This window comes from Pleurodeles waltl, chromosome 2_1 (assembly GCF_031143425.1).
Source record: "Pleurodeles waltl isolate 20211129_DDA chromosome 2_1, aPleWal1.hap1.20221129, whole genome shotgun sequence".
NCBI lineage: Eukaryota > Metazoa > Chordata > Amphibia > Caudata > Salamandridae > Pleurodeles > Pleurodeles waltl.
The window spans coordinates 543,893,686-543,917,608 of NC_090438.1; the positions used below are offsets into that span (position 1 = coordinate 543,893,686).

Sequence of the window (23,923 nt, forward strand, 5' to 3'; positions counted from 1 at the left end):
CTGTCCTTCGAGTTCTTGCAGGGGCTGGAGGGGAAGGAGGTCCAATCTGGGACACAAATACTTTTTTTCACTTAATGATTGTACGATGCAGTCACAGGCAACTGAATGAGAGGCCATGAAAGTGCTTCTCTGAGGCCTCTGTATTGGTCTGTTGTGTAGGGTGCAATGCACTTTGCAGTCTGAACTCCTTCAGAAGGAAGACGCTTTCATGGGCAGCCAGCAGTTGGCAACGGACATTGATGAGGGGTGGAGGAGGTTTGGGTGAATTTTGCGTGCGGTTTTGGAAGTCAGGGATAAACTGGAGCGATTTACACTTAAATCATATTGCTATCTTCTCCACAGTGAGGGGGGATAGATCCAGACGCCTCCTCGCTCAGCTCCTTCGAAGGGAAACCTCGCAGTCTGTCATTTTGTACCTCTGCACCACTCCTGGGACTGACATATACACAGAAAGGCATAGTAGACATTCCAGGTTTACTTGGAACAGTCGTACAGTGATTCTGCACCTTCATCGTGGGCACCAGTAGGGACTATTCTGGCATCCTTGTTGCTCCCGCAGCTGGGGAATCTGGAGGTTCAGGATTTAGAGGTAGACCTCATTCTGGAGGAGATATGCTTAGCAATGGGGCAACTACACAGGGGCAAAATACCAAGCTGCTATGGTTTTCCTACTGCACTCTATCATGCCTTTTTTATCAGTGGTGACACAACACTTATTAGAGGTGTAGTTAGAGGCACGGGAGAGGGAAGTTCTTCCAGAATCTATGAGAGGGCTGCATTACCATCCTTTAGATCCCTCGGCATAAAGGCCACATACGATGATAAACTGACATCAAGATACTATGTAAGATGCTTGCTCTCAGGCTGTGCTCAATCATTACTCGTGTGACACATACAGACCAAAGCAGCTTTATACTGGGTCACAGCACCACATGAACGCGGTGTCTGATGCATGTGCTAAACGAGGTGGAAGGCGGTGGTAATGAACTAACTGTGGTGTTTTGTCAATAAAACATTCCAGTTTTGGAACAGTCTTTCTGCACATCTCAAAGCTAAAACTAACCTGCCTCCTGCCTCACTATTGTGGTTTTTCTAGCAGACTCTAGCACCAAGACGCTCTAGGGCATTCGCATGCTTTATTTATACAGTTCAGTATTCAGTGCCCAGAAGACATAGCTAAGACTTTTGATACAGTCAAGTGACAATAACTCATGCAGGTCCTGGAGGCTACAGGATTTGGCACCGATTCTGTTTCTGGGTAAATCTGTTATATATGATACCTACTGCCCGGGTGGGGTGGCGGTACTTCTTTTTGACATTGCGCTGGTGCCCCTTGAGATTCAGATCTGACAGCAGATGGTGGTGTGGATGATTTAGGTGGGTGGCAGTGGGGTGTTACTCACTTGGTGTCCTTATATGCAGACAATACACTATATTATCTCTCCTCCCATCAACAGTCTTTACCCATCATGTTGTCGTACCTCACTGCCTTTGGGGAAAAATCGGGTCTCCACATTAACCACAGCAAGTCCGTTGTGTTCCCGCTGGGATCGATTGCCACTTGTGGGGCAGGGGAATTTCCGGGGGTGCCTCTCCACTGTGAGCTAGACTCTGTGGTGGTGGGGGGAGGGGAATTATTGCTCATACCCCACAAAAGTGCAAGCAATGCAGCATAGAGCAGGTAATACAGGGACATGTGTGCTTCTGGACTTCCCTTCTGCTTTTTCTCATGGGTCAGGTAGCTTTAGCAAAGATGGTGTTTCTGCCCTAGTGCTTTTATTCACCAAACCTTTAATGTGCGGCCCCAAGCTATCTTCCGTAGCCTAAACTTCCTATGGACATTTCTGATTTGGCCAGGGTGCGTAGTAAAGTCTCCAGGGCCCACCTCACACTACTATTAGAGGATGGAGGGCTGGCGTTACATGATTTAGAGCAACACTACTTGGCTGACCAAATTCAACATGCAGCGCATTAATTGTTAAAGAGGAAAATTGGGAGAAGACACTGCTGGGAGATTACGAAGGACGAACTACCCTGCCCCAGCTTTTGATGGCTAGGGGCAAGGATGTGGAACGACTTCCCTACCTGACTAGAGACACTGCTTCATTCTGGGAGTGAACTAATAAAGTGCCCTGGGTAAGGCCCCTTTTGCCTGCAACTTGATCTTCTGGGATCTTCTAGCCTTTAGGTTGCTGGGCACACGTCAGTGGACTTGACTGCATGGAGGAAGGATGGCTGCGAGGTTCTAGGCGATTTGTTCCCTAATTAATGAGTTTATAGGCTTTGAAGCCAGACAGAACTCCTTCAACGAGGGCTAGGCCCATTTCTGCAGCATGCAAGTATAGCTGCTATTGTGGGGGATATATGGACCTCTTCAACACTGGCCCTGACCATCTAACTCACTCTTAGATGCCGGTTGGAGCTGGGTGGGAGCAATCATTTGATATCACACTTTTACAAAGCATTGACAGCTTACCATAGAAAGATCCCATTCCTGGCCAGAGTGGCTTCGAAGGAAGACCTAGGGCTCCCGATAAATTATGTCTGTTGGCGACGATCGAGTATGCTTGTGAAAACCATGTCGAGCGATACCTGCTTTAAAGTCCTGCACTTCCATCTCCTTCATTGTATGAACAGAGTAGTGTCATAGATGTTCCGTCTCAGTGGCCCTTTTCTACACTTGGCATGGATCTGTCCTGAGGTGTATGCTTAATGGGGGAAGGTTGGACCGCGTGAGGTCTCTGGTGGGGACTCCAGTAGGCATGCGTCAGCTTATTGGGGAAGGTCCCTACACCAAAAGGACAGAAAATGGGTTTTAAATTTCTGGATTTTATGCTATTATTGGGCAGGAGGTGGGAGACAATTTCTTGGATGGCTCAAATTGGACCTAGTGAGGAGAGGTGGATGGCTGATATGGTTGAATGGACCATTGCAGAGGAGGTCCATTTGAGGAGGTGTACGCGTGACAACAAAGCCCAGGCAGATATTGAGGACTGGGCGGAGTTATTGGACAAGGTTTTCCATCCAGAGGAGATACATTCTCCCTCCATGTCAGGAGAGAAGTGGTCTTTGACCCGGCTGAGGTGCAGCATGAATATGTTCTTACTCCCTTAATACAATGGGTGAGGTGGAAGGTTAGGATTGGAGGGGGGAGTTGGAACACTGATGGACCTAAGTAGCAATGTAGTGGACTTATTCTAAATGTTGTGTTCATTTTATTCTAATGTGAGAATTGAACTCTTGCTGTGGCGTGATGGAATATAAGACGTAGTTTGGTAACTGGTGATGCCAGCTTGTATTTGATGACCCCAATTAGGTTCTTCTTTAATAGAATAAAAATATACGGTACATCAAGTACACAGTGGGATGTAGGCTTGTCCCAACCCACCTGCTCAGTACTTTGTTAACCTCATGTGTGACTAGTGCGCTTAACAAATCTAAATAACATAACATATGGCAAAGGCAGGTCTTGGCAAAGGAGAAGATCTAGCCATAAAGCCTTCATTCAAGCCAACAGCTAAATAGACAATTCTCAAATGACATCACTATGGCAGCTTTTAGTTGGATGCAAAGCCTTGTGACCATTGGTTCTCCAGGTTGCTGTCCAGGTCGACAAGATGTCTTACAGGGAGAATCCAAGAAGCAGCAGCCACAATGGAGTTGTCCATTCCTGGAAGGGTTTCATGTATAACCAGGACCAAAGTCACAATAGAATGGGGATCAGGGTCAACATCGGGAGGTGGGCAAGGTGCCATTGGCTCAATCTCGGATTCTGGGAGCTACACCAGTTTCAATAGGACTAACAAGGTGGGACATCAGGAGCTGCACAAGTGAGCTAAGGAACAGACTTGAGGCTAGTCTGGCTTTCAGCTTCTTACATAGCACACAATAGTCAGATGAATATAAAACACAGTATGGAATAAGTCCAGCAGCTGGATTTACAACGGGCACGAAAGGATATGGCATTTGCTTTAGATATGAGCTACTTGGTGTAGGATTTGCAAGCCTGAAGAATAGTAAGGGGAGAATCCCTTATTTTTCTCGATTGCTCCTGAAGGAAGTGCACTACAAAACAGGTGGCAATGGACCTGGTTTTGGGATTATTTCCTAGCAGGGCTGGTGTGGGCGAGAACCCAGGAATCTCATTCAGTAAGAGCAGGTGTTTCTACTTCTTTTGCTTTTAAGTGGATTTTTAGTGTGTGTGAGCACAAGGGAAAGCCTGCCTCCTTTGGTTCTTGTACTCTGCGGCCCACCACTCTTAACTAGGTGGTACTCCTTCAGAAAGGCCAAATGCACAGAGTAGGGTGGAAGACTCTTAAGGCAGACTTGGGATTGCCAGAGAAGGAATGAAGTTCAATTACCCAGTGCAAGGCTTGAGAATCACCAGAGTGCGTACAAACTTCAGCCCCCCCCCAACCTGCTACTAGGGCAAGACAGGAACTCAACTTACCTTGCAACATATCTGCTGTACAAATAAATAATAGACTGGCACAATCCTTTATCCCAACACTAACTTAGAGGCTCTACACTCATAGAAGGGGTTGGCCTTGATCAAATGTGCAAAAATGCCTAGCTAGAATGGGGGGGGGTGGGAGGGGGTTGGATCTCTGAGGAGCGGATACGCCCAGGCACCCCACCAAAGAAAACACTGTAACAACAGGGTTCAGCTCAAACAAGTTTCAAGATAATATATGTTTTTCAACCTGGGACTTTCACTTTCTCACACAATTTGTGAACAGTGATTGAAAAGGACATCAACAAGGACATGGAAGGCCGATAGGAGTACAGTATGACTAAGTCACCAGCAGATGGGTGCTTAATTCCACATCTGCTGACAGTGACCACATTCTTATCTTCTTACTACTTCTAGTGCACTGCTACTCTGCATGCAAATTGGTTTCAGAGGGACCTTGCAGAGCACAGATGTATACTAGATGTGTATTCTGCAAACACGACATGCTGAGGTCACGCAGGTCAGTTGCAACCAACAGCTGAGCTGAAGCTCTGATGCATAAACTACCCTATCTGAAGGAAGGAAACCAGACGCCTTGTTTGCACACTGCACCCGGCCACCTCTGTGCTGCTGAGGGTGTATTTTATGTGCCTGCTTGGGACCCCCCCAGTGCTCTACAAAGCCCCCCGGTCTGCTCCCTGAGGATGCAGGTACTTACCTGCTAGCCCCCCTAGTCTCCTATGTTATTTGTGCCCCTCTTTGACCTCTGCACTTGACCAGCCCTGTGTTGCTGAGTGTTTGGGGTTGACTTGAACACTCAACGGTGGGCTGCCTATGCCCCGGAGACTGAACTTGTAAGTGCTTTACTTACCTCAAAAACAACCTGTACTTACACCCCCCCCCCCCCCCCCCCAGGAACTGTTGAATTTTGCAGTGTCCACTCTTAAAATAGCTTATTGCCATTTTATGCCAAACTGTGTACATTACCGTTTTTATTCAAAGTCCTATCTATACCTATGCAAAGTACCTTACATTTCATGTACTATCTGCAATTTGAAACTTGTGGTTTTAAAATAAATTAAGAAAATAATAATTTTCTATAGAAAAACCTATTGGCCTGGAGTTAAGTCATTGACTGTGCGTTCTCATTTATTGCCTGTGTGTGTACAACAAATGCTTAACACTACCCTCTGATAAGCCTAACTGCTCGACCACACTACCACAAATAGAGATAGAGCATTAGTATTATCTATTATTGCCTCTGTCAAGCCTCTTGGGGAACCCCTGGACTCTGTGCACACTATCTCTTACTTTGAGATAGTATATACAGAGCCAGCTACCTGCAGGTATCAACAAAGGGGGCGGGATATTTTGAATATATAGCTACAGGACTTCCTCATGGAGGGGGTGAAGAGAAAACCTTCAATAGGTTAGGCCAACAGAGTTGGGCCTTCTAATTGCAAATAAAGCACACTGATTTCAATAAATAAAACGATACCCAGCAATTGAAATAGTAATTAAGAGGCACCAAAGTCATTTTTTGAGACCCAAAGAACAATACATCTTAGCAAAACAGAATATTTTTTAATTAATATGCAGACTCCATATTCACTTGCTGTGAGCACCCTTTCCATTTGAGGAAGAGGAATTACGATATAAAAGAAGGACAATGCCTGGTTATCATTCAGCAATGTGTCCTGGTCCCATTTCTTTTCATATTTTGCCACAATCTTTTTAATTCACATTCAAAATATAATAAATGTACTCCTGGATGCAGTGTGGCTGAAGGAGTCTGCTCAACCTATGCCCGGAATAGATTAAAGGGGTACACACTAATCTGAAAGGTGACTCCTAAAAGAACGTGACTTAGTTGCAGAGGTATAATATTGCTTCTCTCATCAAAGTAAAGCAATACAATGGTATTTGATCACAACAGACATGGACTTGTGCAAAAAAAAAAAAAAAATCAAAACGGCATGCAAAGTTGCAACTACGCCACAGAACTTTAACATTCTGGTGATTTTCTCTCGAGAGTAAATGCCATTGTTACTTCAAAAATGACTATGGGGCCTCTACCTTAAAGAAGAGCAGCATTGCCAACGCCATTCAATACAGTGAAAAGGTTATGGTCATTTTGCCATTAATGAGAAATGAAGACATCTAAAGAAGGTATGATGGGTTTAAAGTGTCATATATCACCATAATAGCCAGATTTGTATTACGGGAAAGATAAGATGATACAAAAGATATGGGGTACAGGACAATTCTTTAAAAAAGGAATCTGCAAAATGACAGCGCTGCATGGGAGCTCCTTATTGACAAACTCTATAGTAACAAAATATAGCGCTTATTTGCACCACCCACCTGCAACTAAAGAGTTTAGGCAGGCAAAAAAAATACTGCAGTCACCTCATTTGAGTAGATATGACAACTAAATAATTGCTTCTAGAAGCATTGGGCAATTCAGAATGAACTCTGTGCCACTGCTGCGGAGAACCAAATGATGCACTCTGTACTCACTATGGACTAGTGTTTACCAAAGCAGGCTGGTTGCAGTGGGAGCCATTTAGGAACTAGGTCAAGATTAAATTGTACATTGAGAAAGCCAGTCACAGTGCAGCATCAGTTCAATTGTTTGAAGGAACTGTGATAATACATCTCAGTTAGTAAACTCTCGTTGGAGCAAGTGATTCAAAATGAGCCAGAATACAGAAAAAGACATGTGGCAGGCAACATATTAGGGTACATAAGAGCAGCTAAGACATCAGAGGTATCTGATTTGGGGCTTTCTAGGGTCATAATTTAAAGTCAGTCGAGAAAGAAAAAGTATGGAAAACAATCTCTGAAAAAAACATGGTCATATGCGTAGAGAGGGAGCAGATCGTCAGAGAATCTAGTGCTCCAGAACTTGACAGACATTTAGTTACAAAGAGGCATCGAGAGGGGCTCCTGCTGGAAAACTGTCTGAAAGTGCAGTAGTCACGGAGAGGCTCTAGAATGTTAATGCATGACTGGCTTTGAAGCTGGCTTTCGAAAAAAGTGATTTCTTACAAAAGATATGGCTTTGGAAAGTGTGGAACTTGAACAATAAACTCTACTACAATAAGAGACCCCAAGAAAGCTACAAAAGGCGATTTACCTCAACGTATAAATTAAAGACCAGAGATATTAGTTAAACTGTTTGAAAAAACAAACTTGCTAGACGCCTTCTGATACCGTATTCTTGGGTAAAAGTACCACATGAGGTGTGTTCACAGTCTAAGGCAGGCCTACAAAATCAACACGTCATTGGCCCTGTGCAGACATTTACAGAGATTTGGCCGCGAAGTGCACTACAGATCAGAAGCACTAAATTTTCTGTTTAATAGTTTGTTATTACTACTACTACTTTACAAAGCATGATTCAGATTGTTAACATTCAGATGTTAAAAATTAATTAACAGTTTTAAAAGTCACCAAATGAACTGTCCCATTGGATATTTCAGAAAGTATCACCCAAGTATGGACCTAAGTACATTTATAGATTATGATAAACAAATACACGATTGTTACAACAATCAAATCTGCAATCTTTAAATACAGAAGTAGGTACAAATCTCTTCATGGATTAAAAAACCTAAATCTAGGTCTACATACAAACACCAGTAAGTCTTTAGTGCTGCTAATGTAATGTAGCATTCCACCACTTTGGTTTTATGTAGGGTTGGATCATAAGAACGTTTTCCAATGAGAGTAGGCGTGTGATTTTGCAGAGATTTGTGTCCTGAGGATACCTATATTTTTTGTGCAATAAACCAGAATCAAAAGTGATGGCAAAAGAGGGAGCAAATGAACTGGATTTAATAGTAAAGCAATATAACTGTGTACTTCATAAACTACAGTACATGTTACTCAAATTCAGGTGGTGCTCACCTCTTACAAAAGCATGTTTTCATTTGTTTGCTTTCGGGAATCAAATTAAAATGAACCGTTGCAAGTTTTTTAACCTGCTCATAAATTTTAGGCCAGTTGAATTTGCAGAACAGATTACAGGAAAAGGAATATGTAAAGATCCAGCCCTAATAATTTGTCCAAAGAAAAACACCCACTTGAAAATGGTTTTGAAACATGCAATGTTGAGTGACCCAAACAGCAAAATACCTTCACTTTTGTCAGGTGATGATGAACCTAAGACACAGAACAGTAACTCTCAGTACACACGTTTGTTTTTTGTAACTCAAGCCTAGTTATTTTGTTCAAATCATTTGTCCGCTCCAAGGCACCAGGTGCCAGAAAGATAAATGAATACGTACGCTGTGACTGAGACACCAATTTCGTCCGGCTCCGTCCTCTTGAATCTGTTTTAGGTGTTGCAATTCCAGCAGATGCTGCTGAAAGTTTTGTTCTTATGCGACCTAAAAAAGAAGAAAACAATTAACAATTACAGAGAACACCATCAAGCGCCTAACTGGTGAGCTTAAGAAGGAACTGGAATCATAATTGTAGGCCTTGCACTCTATTTATGAGTCATCTTATGCATAAAGAATGGAGGACCTGGTACAAATCTATTTTGCGGTTGCAAAGCCTGCTATTTACATAATCACAAGATTTGTGACTGCAAGATAACTATTTGTTATGCAGTAACTAAATTTCAAGATTCAGTAATAGGGTACTGAACTGCAAAACAGGTTTAGAAACTCAGAACATGTCACTATTTGGAAGGGGCGTTTTAAATGCCACTAATAGACTGCAGCACCCATTGTGCCATCCACTACAGCAGTACTGCAAATATGCAAAGTAGCGATTTTCAAACAGTGATAAATTAAGAGATCTATCCACATTTTGCAACTGTAATCAAGTGACAAAACGTTGAAAAGTTACAGATTTTTGAGTTGGGGTGAAAATACATTTGCAAAATGGAAGAGGCCAAGTAGGGATCCCTTCCGAATGGGACTGTAAAAGAAAAGTTTGCTGGGGATTAGGCATTGGTCAAGCGAACCTTAAAAAAAAAAAAAAAAGTACATTAAAGTAATGACAGAGACATATAACTAATACCATGGAGACAAACACCAATAGGAACAAATCTTGGTAGGCAGTGACATAACAAAGACGTGCTTCACGCAAATGTCACATTTGATGACAATTATTGTGGTGAAAAATGCAGACAGCAAAGGAACACATTATTCTACTCAACAAGAATTAGCAAACTATGGATATCAGCACATATGCTTATGACCTAAACCTCTTGTTAGGAATCTCTTTCTGAATTTATTTAATAATCAATTCATCCAAAAATGCTTGACTTTCTACTCCTTTGGTCCTACCAGGAAAATCCAGGAATAGCTTTAGCAGCGCCGTAGACTACAGAAACCACCTGTATCAAACTCTAAAACCACCACCTGAGCTTTTGCTCAAGGTGTACAAGTGAGCTGACTTTGCTGCTGAACTAAGGGGCAAGACAGAAGAAAGCTTCTGTGTATAATGACCAGAATATAACATTGCCACTGACACCACGACTCAAATGTCTCAAGTATTTGATTTACAATACTGACAAAGCACACAGGGATGTTGGATCACTGGAGTGGTGCTGGCAATCGTTTACACCCTGCCCTCTTTCAAAACACTGCTGTTTGGAAAGGAATGGCTTCAGAGGAGAAAACCTGCACTGTACAATTGGAAGCAGCAGAATATTTTTCCCTTTGCTGTCTGTTGTTTCTGAAATAGGCCCAGTAAAGAAGGGACATCCAACAATTACTGATGGATGATAAAACATATTTTTTTTTAGAAATCAAGAGAGTTGCAGATGGGGCACAATAGTTATACTAGTCTGTGCTCTTATGTGATTTAACCTAAGCAAAATATTGGCCAGAATTGCAATGAAAAAGATTCTGCAATGAAAACCTATGCCTAAAATATTTTTCTGGATTTCAGAACAGAGGTCAGATGCTAGGGCAAGACTACCTTCTCAGTGTAAAGCTTTGTGCCATAATTAGTCTCACAAAATGAGAGCGCATCAGAAATCCCTTAAGTCAGTACCTATATTTGTTTTGAAACTGAAATGCTTATTAAACAGTGCAAATGTAAGCCAGGTGACTTATTTACTGGTTTATGGAAAGTCTAAGGTGATGGTTTTTAGTTGTTATCACACAAACTATATTGTATATGTTTGTTTGAAAAACTTAGAGGTTTCCAGAATTCCATGAGTTCAATGTATGATAGACACATTTCTAAATCCCTACCTTACATTATTCAAAAGCGTAGCAATTGTCATATTAATATTAGATTGCAAGCTATATACGTGCTGATTAACAACAAAGAAGCCAGGATTCTATTAATGTGGCTGGAACAGAACTGCACAAGTGGCCAATTGATAAAGGTAAACAGTACCAATCTGAGCTAATAGTATCCCCGTAGTATTTAAATAGTTTCCATCACTAGCCACTGGATTCAAAGCTAAAACATGTGTTGAGGTCAGATGAAGCGGGGACGCCCTCCTGCCCATAGGAGAGCCACTATAGCGTCTTCTACATTGTCTTTTCAATGTCATTAGTCAAGGAGGGACCAGGGTAGGGTAATTCCCTCATGTAGGATGCCTACCTAAAGATCTGGGGTCAGATGTCTGCAGCTGGGATTTGCAGCGTGGATAAAGGCCCAAGACCAAAGACACAGCTCAGTAACAGCTAACCTAGTATGCTCAGGTTTGCACAACTTAGGAGATTAGCAGGGATATCAGCAAAAGGCTCCATAAGAACCATGTGCAGCCTCTGCAGACAACTCATTGACTGTATTTTGAGGCAACCGAATGACTGATCAGCTTATATGTCAACAATGCATCGCATGAACCCAAACAGAACCTTAACAGGTGTTAGTCTTACAGATGTCTGGAACCTTTGTTATGTGGAAGCAGTCCTTGGAGTGAATTTAAAGGTAAAAACAGCCTAGAGTGATCAAAAAGGAAAACCAGATCTATAGTATAGAAAATTCCCACCACTGGTCGACCTTAGAAAACAATGCTTTAAAATGTAAAGAATGGATAAGTTACTTACCTGTAAATCCTAGTTCTCTTCCAGGGGTATCCTCATCAAAGTCATAAACATTGAATATTCCCGCCTTTTTGAGGGAACCCGGAGCATATATAAAATACACACATATAAAGTATGAAATATGCACAAAAATATATATATAGCATTTTTAGTAGACACATTTTCATACTAAACTCATATATACATGTGTAAAACAGCAATGCAGGCTATAATCATAAACAGGCTAAAATGCTTTATTTCTATGGAGTTTTTTTTTTTTTTTTTAAATTCTTTACAAAATTACAATAAGAGAAATAATATATCAACCAAAGCCCCAAAACTGGGCCTAGGGAAATAAGCAGTAGTAATCATCAGAGAAAAAGAGAAAAAACTACACCTAAAAAAACAATGGAGCATTCTTAGCCAATAGGCTGCATGCAGGTTAACACAGGGGAACCATAAAAACCTTGGCACCGTGCCTTTAAGACCCTGGGCACCTCCAGTATCCCACCATGCCTCAGGGGTGAAGGAGAGGTGACAGTTGGTTCACATTTAGGTCAGTACTTTTTTACGGTGACAATCTGTGTAGCCGATTCAAAAGATAGTCTGTCCTGCACTTCTAGGAGACGTGCGTCTGGGGAGGAGGGTGGGTTGTTTATGACTTTGATGAGGATACCCCTGGAAGAGAACTAGGATTTACAGGTAAGTAACTTATCCTTCTCTTCCAGGGGATCCTCATCAATAGTCATAAACATTGAATAGATTAGCAAGCCCATCCCTTGACTCTGCGGACTGTCTAATAGAAGTGCAGGAATAGATATGCATCATGCAAACAAATTTCTCAGAGAGGCCTGCCCAACTTGGGCGTCAGCTCTTGCATCTGAGTCCAAACAGTAATGTCTAGTAAATGTATGTACAGACTTCCATGTAGCAGCCTTACAAATTTCAGAGATTGGAACATTATTAAGGAGGGCAGCAGTAGCCGCCTTTCCTCTAGTGGAATGCGCTTTAGGTCTAGCAAGTAGTTGTTTGTTAGCCAACTGGTATGCATTAACAATACAAGAAACTATCCATCTTGATATGGTTCGTTTAGATGCTGCCTCTCCTGTTCTCAAATGACCATAATTTATAAACAAGTGGTTGGAATGTCTAATCAGCTTAGTTTTATCCAAATAAAATTTTAGCACTCTTTTCAGATCTAGGGAGTGCAACGCTTTCTCTGCCGGAGTCTCCGGATTGGGGAAAAAAGTTGGTAAAGAAATAGTCTGATTGATGTGGAATTCTGACACCACCTTCGGAAGGAATGATGGGTGAGTTCGCAGAACTACTCTATTGTCGTGGAAGACTGTGTACGGTTCTTTGGAGGACAAAGCCTGAATTTCACTGACCCTCCTTGCGGAAGTAATGGCTACCAAAAAAGCCATCTTCCACGTAAGGTGTTGCAAAAAAAGAGGCTTTGTGTATAGGTTCGAAAGGAGGGCCCATAAGTTTTGATAGTACTATGTTCAGCTCCCATGGAGGGGAGGGCATCCGAATGGGCGGAAAACCTTTTTTCAAACCTTCTAAGAAATCCTTGACTACTGGTTTCGTAAAGAAGGATTCCCGAGAAGGTGACTTACGATAAGCTGTAATGGCAGATAAATGTACCTTAATAGATGATACCTGTAGACCGGATTTTGCTAAATGGAATAAGTATGACCTCCTCCTGAGCCCGTATGGGATTCTGACCTTGCTGACAGCACCATATGTAGAACCTCTTCCACTTGAACGCGTAAGAACGCCTTGTGGAAGGTCGTCTGGACTCCTTTAAGATGTTCATGCACTCCTGCGAGAGCCCTAAGTGCCCATACTGCAAGAATTCAGGAGCCATGCTGTCAAGCTCAGAGAGGGTAGGTTGGGGTGCAGTACCCTGCCCTCCATCCTGCTCAGAAGATCCAGTCTGCACGGCAGCCTCCTGTGAGGTTGTTCCGATAGGTTGAGGAGATCTGTGTACCAGAACTGACGGGGCCATTGCGGAGCTATGAGAATCATTCTGGTGCTGGATCTGTAAAGTTTGTTGATCACTGCCAGTATGAGGGGGATCAGTGCAAAAGCTTAGAGAAATATCCCTGACCAGTCGATCAACAGGGGATTCCCTCGAGATCCCAGACGGTAGAACCTGGATGTAAAGTCTTGGCATTTCATGTTTACCTCCTCTGCGAAGAGATCCAATTGAGGCCGACCCTATTGAGCGAAGATGTCTTCGACGACTTCGTCGTTCAGGACCCAATCGTGGGCGTCCTCTAGGTGTCTGCTCAGGAAATCTGCTTCCACGTTTTGTTGACCCGGTAGGTGAACCGCTGTAAGCGACATTCCTCTCGCTAGGAGCCAATGCCAGATTGTTTGGGACTCCCGAGTTAGGGGTAGGGATCTCGTTCCCCCTTGTCTGTTCAAATAATACATTGTGGTTGTATTGTCCGTTTGTATTAGGAGAGATTTCCCCTGAATCGATGGAGCAAAAGACTTGAGAGCCAGATGGACCGCTCTGAGCTCCAGCAGATTGATGTGGTACTTCCTTTCGTTGTCGGACCACAGGCCCTGAGCTTGAAAAGGACCTAGATGAGCCCCCCATCCCTGAAGAGACGCATCCGTTACCAGAGTGTCGGATGGAATTACCTGGTGAAACGGAGCTCCTACTGACAGGTGAGGTCTGTGCATCCACCATTGTAATGACTGACGTGCTGCTATCGGCAGCCGCACTCTGTCCTCCCAGCAACCTGTCCTTTGGTTCCAGTTGTTTTCCATGCCTCTTGGAGGGGCCTCATATGTAGCCTGGCATTCGGGACAATGAAAATGCATGATGCCATGGAGCCCAGCAGAGATGTCACCTGACGGGCCGTAGGTGCGTCGCAGTTTAACAGGTCTTGACACTTTTTCTTTATTGATGATAGTCGTTCCTTCGAAGGATACACTCTTTGGAGCTCTGTGTCTAGTATTGCTCCCAGGTAGTGGAGGTTCTGCATTGGAATCAAGGTGGACTTTTGGTAGTTGACTTGAAGACCTTGAAACTCGAAAACCTTGAGCACAATGTCCCGATGGGTTCTCGCCTGCTCCGGAGAGGAGGCTTTCAGTAGCCAGTCATCTAGGTATGGGTAAATGAAGATTTTTTGTTTTCGCAGATGTGCCGCTACCACTGCCACTCATTTCGAGAAAACGCGGGGGGCAGATTTCAGGCTAATAGTAGCACCTTGAACTGATAGTGCTGTGAGGCTATCTGGAAGCGTAGGAATTTCCGATGCTTGGGAACTATCGAGATGTGAAAGTATGCATCCTGCAAGTCGATGGAGCACATCCAGTCTCCCCGATGTAGCTGAGGGAAAATCTGGTGAAGAGCCAGCATCCTGAACTTTTGCTTTTTTATGTACTTGTTCAGTAGCCGTAAGTCCAGAATTGGTCTGAAAACGCCCTCTCTGCCTTTTTTCGCTACCAGAAAATAACAGAAGTAAACACCCTTCCCTCTGTGCGCGAGTGGAACCTTTTCTATTGCCTTCTTTCGTAAAAGGGCGAGAGCCTCTTTGCGCAATAGGCTGACATGAGACGGATTGCATTTGGCTGGTGGCAAGTGCGGTGGAGGTTGCCAGAAAAGAAGAGAGTAGCCATTCTCGACAATGTTGAGCACCCATTTGTTTTTTGTTATAGCACGTCACTCGTGAATAAAATCTGTGATACTTTCCCCCACCGGAGTGGTGCACAGTGTTAAGGGAAGCGAGTCCTCATTGTTTGGCCGGCGCTTTGGGTGTGGACTGTTGTGGTCTACTTGACCCTCGTTCCCTCGTGGCCTTGCGAGACTGAAAAAGCGGGCGTCCTTGCCTCTGCTGTGGCCTCTGGGACCAGTGAGGGGTTTGAACCGTCTGCTGGAAAGGGCGCCTGTCATAAGGCCTATACCTTCGCCTTTAGTCCTTCTTCCTCTCCAGGCCTACTGCCCTCATGGTGTCCACTTCTGTCTTCATGCGCGCCATTTCTTCGTCCGTATGGGTACCAAACAGCGAGTTCCCACTGAACGGAAGATTTAGGATCCGCTGTTGTGCTTCCTGTTTTAATCCAGTCAGTCTCAACCAGGAAGACCTTCTTGCACAAATCCCATGTGCGTACCCATGTGCAGCTAAGTCTGCCCCATCTGCCGCTGCGCTGATGACCTGGTTGGAGACCAGACATCCCTCTTGAAGAATCTCTTGGAAGTCCTGCCTGTCCTCTCTAGGTAATTTTTCTGTGAACCTGTTCAAAGAGTCCCACAGTGAACGGTCATATCTGCCTAGGAGTACAGACGCGCTGGAAACCTTCATCAAAGATGCCGCCGTGCCGCACATTTTTCTCCCCAGAGTGTCTAGATGTCTGCTCTGCTTGTCTGGTGGAACCGTGGAGGATGATGCCACTGAGTGAGTTTTTCGGGCTGCGGCCAATATGACTGAGTCCGGCGGCGGATCCGTTCTGAGAAATAAAGGATCTTGTTCAGGCGCTTTATATTTTTTCAAAATCCTAGCAGGAGCCGATTTGAGGATGGCTGGCGCTAAAAAGGTGTCCATGGTTGGTTGCAACAGACCAGGCACCAGCGGTAGTAGCTTTTTCGAAACCGCTCTATGCTGTAGAGTCTCAAAAATGACAGATGAGGAGGTTGATGGTTCTGGAACCTCTGTTTAGCTTCTGTGCTCCCCTGATAAGCACCTCATTAAAAGTAGTGATGTCTTCCACCGGTGAAACCCTAGCTGGTGGAGAATCTGTTAAGGTGGGGGAGTATCGTCTGACGGATGACCCTGACGATGACCAAGAGGGCGACCTTCTGTGTCTTGATCGTGACCTAGATCGTCGCTGGGTACGTGACCTGCTGCGAGATGCTGTAGCAGAGCGCCCAGGCCTCATGGTCGGCTGGCGAGAAGCAGGACGAGCCCGTCCTGCCCGCGCTATCGGTGATGGTGTTCTCGGGAGAGAGGCAGTAGGAGAGTACATCCTTGAATACTGCGAATCCGGGGAGGCCGTTGGTCTATTGAGGCTCTCCAACCATCTTGGTGACAGATTGATAGGTGAGACATGCCCGACGATTCTGCTCTTGACCGAGATGAACCACTTCTTATGGAGACCACTGGAGATGGAGTGGTCTTATCTGCTGGCGGAAGCCGATGCTCTGCTCCCTGCAAGGTAGGTAAAACCTGCGTCGACGTTGACTGCCGTAATGACGTCGAAGGGAGCGCCGAAGGTTGTTCCTGTCTCGACGTTGAGTGTCTCGACGTTGAACGGCGATCTCTGGACCGCGACCTGCTCACCGTCGTGTGCCTCGACGTCGATCGGTGGGCAGCCGACGGCGGATGTCCTCGCTCTCGCCGTTGGGGTGATTTCGACGTCGTCTTTCTTGACGTCGAGGGGTGCGAGGCCTTCGGCGGCGAATGGGCACGCTGGTGATGGCTCGACGTCGATCGGTGGGTTGCCGTCGACAGAGATCTACCCCTACGGTGGCCATGTTCCCTCGACGCCGTATCCTGGTCTGGTCGCCGTCGACGGCGATCTATGGCGGTGAGATGGTGGCAGCGACTACGTCGACGGGAAACAAACAGGTATCTTCCTACCTGCTGATGTCGATCTAGCCTGTCTCTCCTGAGAGTGGCTTGTTGGCTGCCTGGGAAGCGAAGAGGATGATGTTTTCTGCCTCTCGTGAAGCCCATGAAGCCTGATCTTCTCTCTGTCCTTCAGAGTCCTCTTTGACATGTTCTTGCAGTGTTTGCAAGTGTCAGGGCAGTGACTCTGAGGCAAGCACACAATGCAGAGAGTGTGTGGATGTGACTGGGCCTTCTTCTTCCCACAGGAAGGGCATTTCACAAAAAGTGAAGGCATTTTTCAGTCAGGAAAAAACTTCCAGACTCAGACAATGATGTTAGATGTCGAGTAAAGTAGGAAAAAATACTTTTGTAAAGTATTTTTCTAAGAAAAACTCAGAAAAACTGAGAGCTCAATGCTCCAGGATCCTCTCAGAAGAAGCCGGAAAAAAGAACTGACCTGTGAACCAACTGTCACCTCTCCTTCACCCGAGGCATGGTGGGATACTGGAGGTGCTCAGGGTCTTAAAGGCACGGTGCCAAGGTTTTTATGGTTCCCCTGTGTTAACCTGCATGCAGCCTATTGGCTAAGAATGCTCCATTGTTTTTTCAATGTAGTTTTTTCTCTTTTTCTCTGATGATTACTACTGCTTATTTCCCTAGGCCCAGTTTTGTGGCTTTGGTTGATATATTTTTTCTCTTATTGTAATTTTGTAAAGAATTAAAAAAAAAAAAAAAAAACTCCATAGAAATAAAGCATTGTAGCCTGTTTATGATTATAGCCTGCATTGCTGTTTTACACATGTATATATGAGTTTAGTATAAACATTTGTCTACTAAAAATGCTATATATATTTTTCGTGCATATTTCCTACTTTATATGTGTGTATTTTATATATGCTCCGGGGTCCCCGCACAAAGGCGGGAATATTCAATGTTTATGACTATTGATGAGGATCCCCTGGAAGAGAACTAAGTATTACTAGCTTTTCATTGTAGAAGAAAGTTACAAGTTTAAATGCAACTTCAGCTCCACTGACGTTCACCACAGCTGACAGATATGTTGGCAATGTATCTTACAACAGGTAATCTAACAAAGCTAGAATTACGTACACCTGCTTCAGGACAAAGCCTTGCAGAAAAATGAGAACTGTTATCGCTGAAAGGTATTTAAAATGCTTCACAAACAATAAAATAAAAAATAAAGCTTTTAATAAGGAAAAGGCCTGAGCTCAACTGAAGAGTTGCATACAGAACAGAAAACTCTGAACGATGTGTGATATGTTTTTGTAAGCTTGTGTGGAATTTGAGTTGATAGTGAATGGGTATGCGTGTAGGTAAAATTAAAAGAAATTGTATATTCTATAGTACAAATTTGTCTGGGATTGTTACCAAGTTAAGTTGCTGGTTCCGAAGATGGTCTTTATATAGTTGTATTTTATCACCTCTGACTTTTCACAAATCCACTTTATCATTATTGCTTGTGGAACCACTTCTTTCATTACACAAGCAAACTGGTCAACAAACAAGCAACCAGAGCTCCTGGTGCCCAGGGGAACATTACATTATTACAGCACCATAATGACTAAGGAAAATAGTTTAAACCAAACTTGTACAAAAACAACACTTAGTGGATGTGACAATGCTTTTTAACAACTACTTCCTTCCCCCTTGGACTATTTTTCAGGAGAAACAAAGCTAAAACAGTGTGCAAAGTCACAAAGGAATATATATGTAAAAACAAAAAAGGTGTTAAATAATTAACTGTCAAGTTTCTTGCAATATTGAATATGAGTGGTCTTTAATACACTTGCGAGTTGATAAGGAGCAAAAATAACAAACATAGAGGAAGCGTGGGACCAAGTCTTAGATGTCTAGAACAAGAGTACTTTCAGATGGAGATTAGCACTGCTTCTTAGGTCTCTAGGCCCTCCTGAGATTTGAACTCTGCCACAACTGTGCAATAAAATAGTATGGTATACTAGGTGAACCAAGCCTAAAATGGGAACAAAAGAAAATGATAGGAGCTGGAGTAATGTGGTCATTTCTTCTTGCTCTGCCAACAGGCTTGAAGGGAGCACTGCATTATGGATGTCAGCGCATAAAGTTTCAATCTTATAGATTATGTAACCTGACACATTAAAGGCACCCAGAAAAGGGCAGCTGTCTTTACTCAGAGACAAAATTATAACTACTGCCTTTGAGATTTGTCTTCACTTGCAACTTCATGTTTTCCTGCCCATGAGGTCACGGTAGAAGTGGATAAAGTTGCTGTGATTTCAAATGAAAAATTATCTTGTTACCGCACAAACAAAACATTCAATGGCACTTTAGACATAGGTATAGATTTAAGAGCGGAGGGTTACCATGATAACAGCTACATAGTGGGTGTCATTAAAATAGGCAGCACTCATGCACCTCTTCGCATGACTTTTGGTGCTGTTGTCTGGAGTATGTAAAAGGTTGTCACCGGAGGTTTATTAGAGATGTGAATGCTCTTCATGAAGAATCATAAAAAGAGGAAGCATACCTATGATGCTTCATGTGACTTGAAACAAGGCAAACATGTCTTTAATAAAGATTCTCAAATGTCCTGCAAGAAATGACAGATTCAAAATGCAGCACACAATGCACACTCACAAGGATGTCTCTTCTAAAGGGCTAAATACTTTTTATGGCGTCTTAAGCCCTTAGTTAATGTCAGATGTTCCTATCTCAACAAATGTTTTTATTAAAACACCTTAAAAGTGTCTACAATGTCACCAAGGGTTTATGATTGTCCATTGTAACTATTTCCCAAAAAATTAAAACGTAGCAACAAAATATATTCTGCTTTTAAAAATGTTTATTTTCTCTCCTTCAATTGGCCGTAAAACATTTGCACCCACAAATCTGGAAAATATGTACTGGAAATGCACAAACCAGTAACTCCATTGCATTACTGTCATGCTAGTTCGTCGCGTATTGGCAAGTAACATCCATCTGAGACTATTCACTACTATGGCTTAAATGGAATGTCACAAATAGGTGGACAATAAGTACAAAGTTTGGCTGCTGCAAAAGTAAGTGATATCCACCTCATTCACTGCTTCCTAAATCTGTAACTAACAATACGTTTTGGGAGGAAAATCTTAATACACAATTTGATACCTTTCTATGAAGTCAGCCCCTAATGAATTAAGGTAAACAGCCTTATGAAAGATGCAGCAAATCTCTAATTGGATCCGGTTTGGAACTGGCAGCCAGTGCTATTTTTAGAGTTCGGGGCTAGTCTGATTTCACTGTAGAATCACAAGAACCAAGCATGCTATCCTACTTTGTATGACCTGCAGTTTTCGAAGCAGATATTTAGAGAGTTAGCATAGCCCAATCTCGGACCTATGAGTGCCCTTACTACCCTGTGTTTACAGTCAATCAGCAGTTGAGCCAAAATCATGCTCACAATTTTCATTTGGGAGGAACAAGAAGAGATAACTAAGTTTATTTGCGTTGCTATTATTAATTGATAGTCAAAAATGATGCCCAAGCTTTTTTGGGGAGTTTTAGTGGGACCTGGTTGAGTGACTCATTTCAATTGGCCAAGAGGCTGCTGCAGCCATTGATGTCAATAACCTCAATTTGTTTCGGCGCTGAGTTTGTTGCTCACCATTCAGTTCCAAATATTGTCTATGTAAATAAAGCAGCATTGTATTGCTGGAATTCTTCGCATTCCAAGAACATTTATTATGGACAGTCTTTTAGAGTAAAGTGTGCTATGAAAAGCCTACAAAGGATTCATTATTAGGCTTAGAAAAGCAAAAAAATATTTTATATAGTTATTCCATGGACACAATGTTGGTTTCAGCAATTAGTCAGTTGGCCTTGTTAAAAAAAATGAGAATACCCACTGTGACATCTTTTTTATGACAGTCTGGGGCAGAAAGTCATATGTTGCAGAGTGAAAAGCATCGCCGTTTTATGCCACTGAATTAGCAACACCCCCCCCCAGTAAAAAGTTTCCACAAACTAGTAAACTTATCTAGATTGCTAGATGCGGAAAGAGCACAAGTGCAGCTAATGTAACTGCACCCGTTCAAACATATTTCATGTAAATTGAGATAAGCAGTAAAAAAAAAAACGAAAAAAAAAAAACAGACTATTGAAACCAGCTGCCACCTAGATTGTGTTTGCTCTCAGTTGAAGATAGGAAAGTGATAATGTAGAGCAGAGCACTAAGGTGCACCCAAATACATTCAGCATTATGTGCTCACAGCATGCAAGGCATGAAGAATAGAATTTGCTCCATTTTACACTTACTGTGGTCACTCTGGGGGGCATATTTGATGTTCAGCTTAAGGAGATTTGTCTCCTTCAGACCTCATACTTTGCAATCATGGATTCCAGAACGTTTAGGTGAACTAAGGAGAGAGTACTGTCAGGTAAAGTGTTTTTTAGTGTTGTGCTGTAAATTCCACGTCTTGTGAAAGGAGTCAGTGGAAGTTCAGCACACAGGGGGCCCTAGTAAAAATCAAACACTTCTAAAATGTAGTTATCACAGACAACTTAGGGAGAGCTGACTCATTAGAAACATTACTCAATCCCATAATGCCCAAGATCAGCATTATTTTATTTATATAATTATTGCATGCCTTAGTTTGCAAATGATCTTAATGAGAGCAAAATAAATCGAACAATTCTATACTGAAGCAGTGGTGTGGAATTGATTTAAATATCTCGTGGTCAATGGGACAGGTTGCTTCTTAAATCTACTTGTCCTATAAAAAAATCTACTTGTCCCTTTGGCGCCATGTAGCGTGGCGACAAATTATAGTAGTAATCTCATTATTTAAGACCTCTGATAATAGCCTCTCTGATTATGCAAGGGCTAGAACCATAGTAGGGCTTGAATACTCGCAATTTCAATCCCTACTATAGCAATTTCCTTATTTGACACCTTTCTGCAGATCTAAATACTGGGGCTGGAGGAAGCAGCCAGCAATAGTTCCAGACTTGGAATGCCTTAGAGTCTGCAAACCTACTAACTTGCATGTTTTAAGGATTTTCACCAGCTCTTCTCTAATCTTTTCCCATAATGAGAAAGGATGGAAATTTACTCATGACAATGGCAGAAGTAGAAGTTCTTCCATGGTTGGCAAAAAGTGGTTGGAGAGAAAGTAAACTTGCAAATGCTCAATAGATTTTCACATGAGAAAATCTACACATGCATATTTGCTCATGCTAAAATACACTTCACAAAAAGTTTCTAGGAGTACGATTTCCTGGTCTACTTCTGTAAGTTCTTATCAATTCATGAAAGCCACTAATTCAAAGACATACACCATGGGTGCACTTTTGTGACTTTCTTTAAGAAATGGGTCCCTGATTAGGTCTGGTGTTAACAAACACATTTTGTTTTTATTAAACTTCTATTTCCCTCTGTATCTATCGGCTGGCTTTACTGTGAGTGCTCGCATTCTGCTCATCCACAAGCAGCAAATTGGCACGCAAAGTAGTTTTGTTCAGTGCAGAGAACTACTGTGGCAATCAGTGGCGTGACAAAATAGGAGAAGGCCTCTCTGCAAAGAACATGGAGGGCCCCACCACTCCAGACTCACTCATGAAGTTGCTGGGCTGAGGGGGCCCCCTGGAGGGAGGCTGTGGGGCCTTAGTTATGGCACTGGTGTCAATGTGTGCTTTTTGAGACCAAAAACGTTATTTTCTGTTTGTCAGTGTTTGTTACAATGGTGAGGGCCTGGCAGCTCTCACAACAATAAAGTGTTACAAAAGTGATTTCAAAACAAAACACATATTGATGAAACCAAAAGACTCACAAAGCATGTCGGATCGGTTGGCTTTCCCAGTGCTTGTTTATTTTCATGCTTACCATAATCTTATTGAAAATGGCGACACTGATTTTCCATTAGGAATATTATTTGGAAATACTAGCATGCATCAATGCATTTTACTAAATGACGCTGCAAAGAAATAGCACCTAAAATTTCATATTAGCTAAACTTTTTTTTCGCTACTTGCATTTTTTTCTGAACATTTTATTTTGAAAGCAAATAATCATCACTCTTGCTTACAAGCTTCTGGAAACATTTGCATCTAATCAGAGACCATACTGGGAGCAGTTTTCTTAGCTTTATATTGTTAAACTTTAAAAACGTGTGTACACTTTTTAAAAATCTTTTTTAACTGGAACCAGTAGTGCAGTGTGACTTTAAAACGTTTATTTACAGCGTTCACAGTAATAATGATGGCTTTTCATTAATGAACTATAAATATAAATATAGTTTGAACAGCATTAACTTATGGAAGCACATATTACCTCAACTGCAGACAGTTCCCTTCTCTGTAAACTGGCAGCCTAAGGGTTTGTGCTGCAGGGAGCTGGGCCTACTTGTCCCATGGACAAAATATACATGAACACTTGTTGTCCTTGACCCCAAAACAATATGTCCCGGGCTTCGCGAGATAGGGATTCTACATCCCTAACTGATGTACCTATCTCAAATAAAAGGACCCCCACTTACATGGTTCTACTCAAGAAAGGAGACAGTGAAAGACCAGCTCTACAGTTGTGTCAAGTGACGTTTATAAACTCAGCTATTTTTAAAAATTCCACAAGTGATCACATGCACCTGGGAAACCCTAGCAACATCATACATTTTTTAAAAGGTCAAATTCTAAAGAATCCAGTGAGGACCACCCCACAATGATCATCTAATGTGTTTGTCACTATAATGTACGTTTACACTGCCAGTGTTTATCGTAAACAAAATAAGATTATCAGTTGAACATACTAATAACAATGAATGGCAATGCTCAATCCTTAATCTAGGCAACACAGGCAATGGTTAGTCACCATTTTGATCACGTTGATGCAGTGATGTCATTTGTTTAATGTCATCCATGTTACACAG

General features: G+C 42.7%; 1 protein-coding gene across 50 annotated transcripts in view; it reads right to left on the bottom strand.

The window, feature by feature from the left end:
• Positions 1-23,923, bottom strand: part of CLASP2 (cytoplasmic linker associated protein 2) — a 1,425,897-nt gene that overhangs the window by 507,746 nt on the left and 894,228 nt on the right. For 26 of the 50 annotated variants that reach the window (XM_069214594.1, XM_069214706.1, XM_069214671.1 and 23 more), the window contains one exon: positions 8,746-8,847. In XM_069214594.1, coding sequence (XP_069070695.1) covers positions 8,746-8,847 — 102 coding nt within the window. Of the gene's footprint in view, positions 1-8,593; positions 8,621-8,745; positions 8,848-23,923 lie in introns of all 50 variants that reach the window. The other 24 variants (XM_069214467.1, XM_069214449.1, XM_069214503.1 and 21 more) reach the window with 1 other exon arrangement.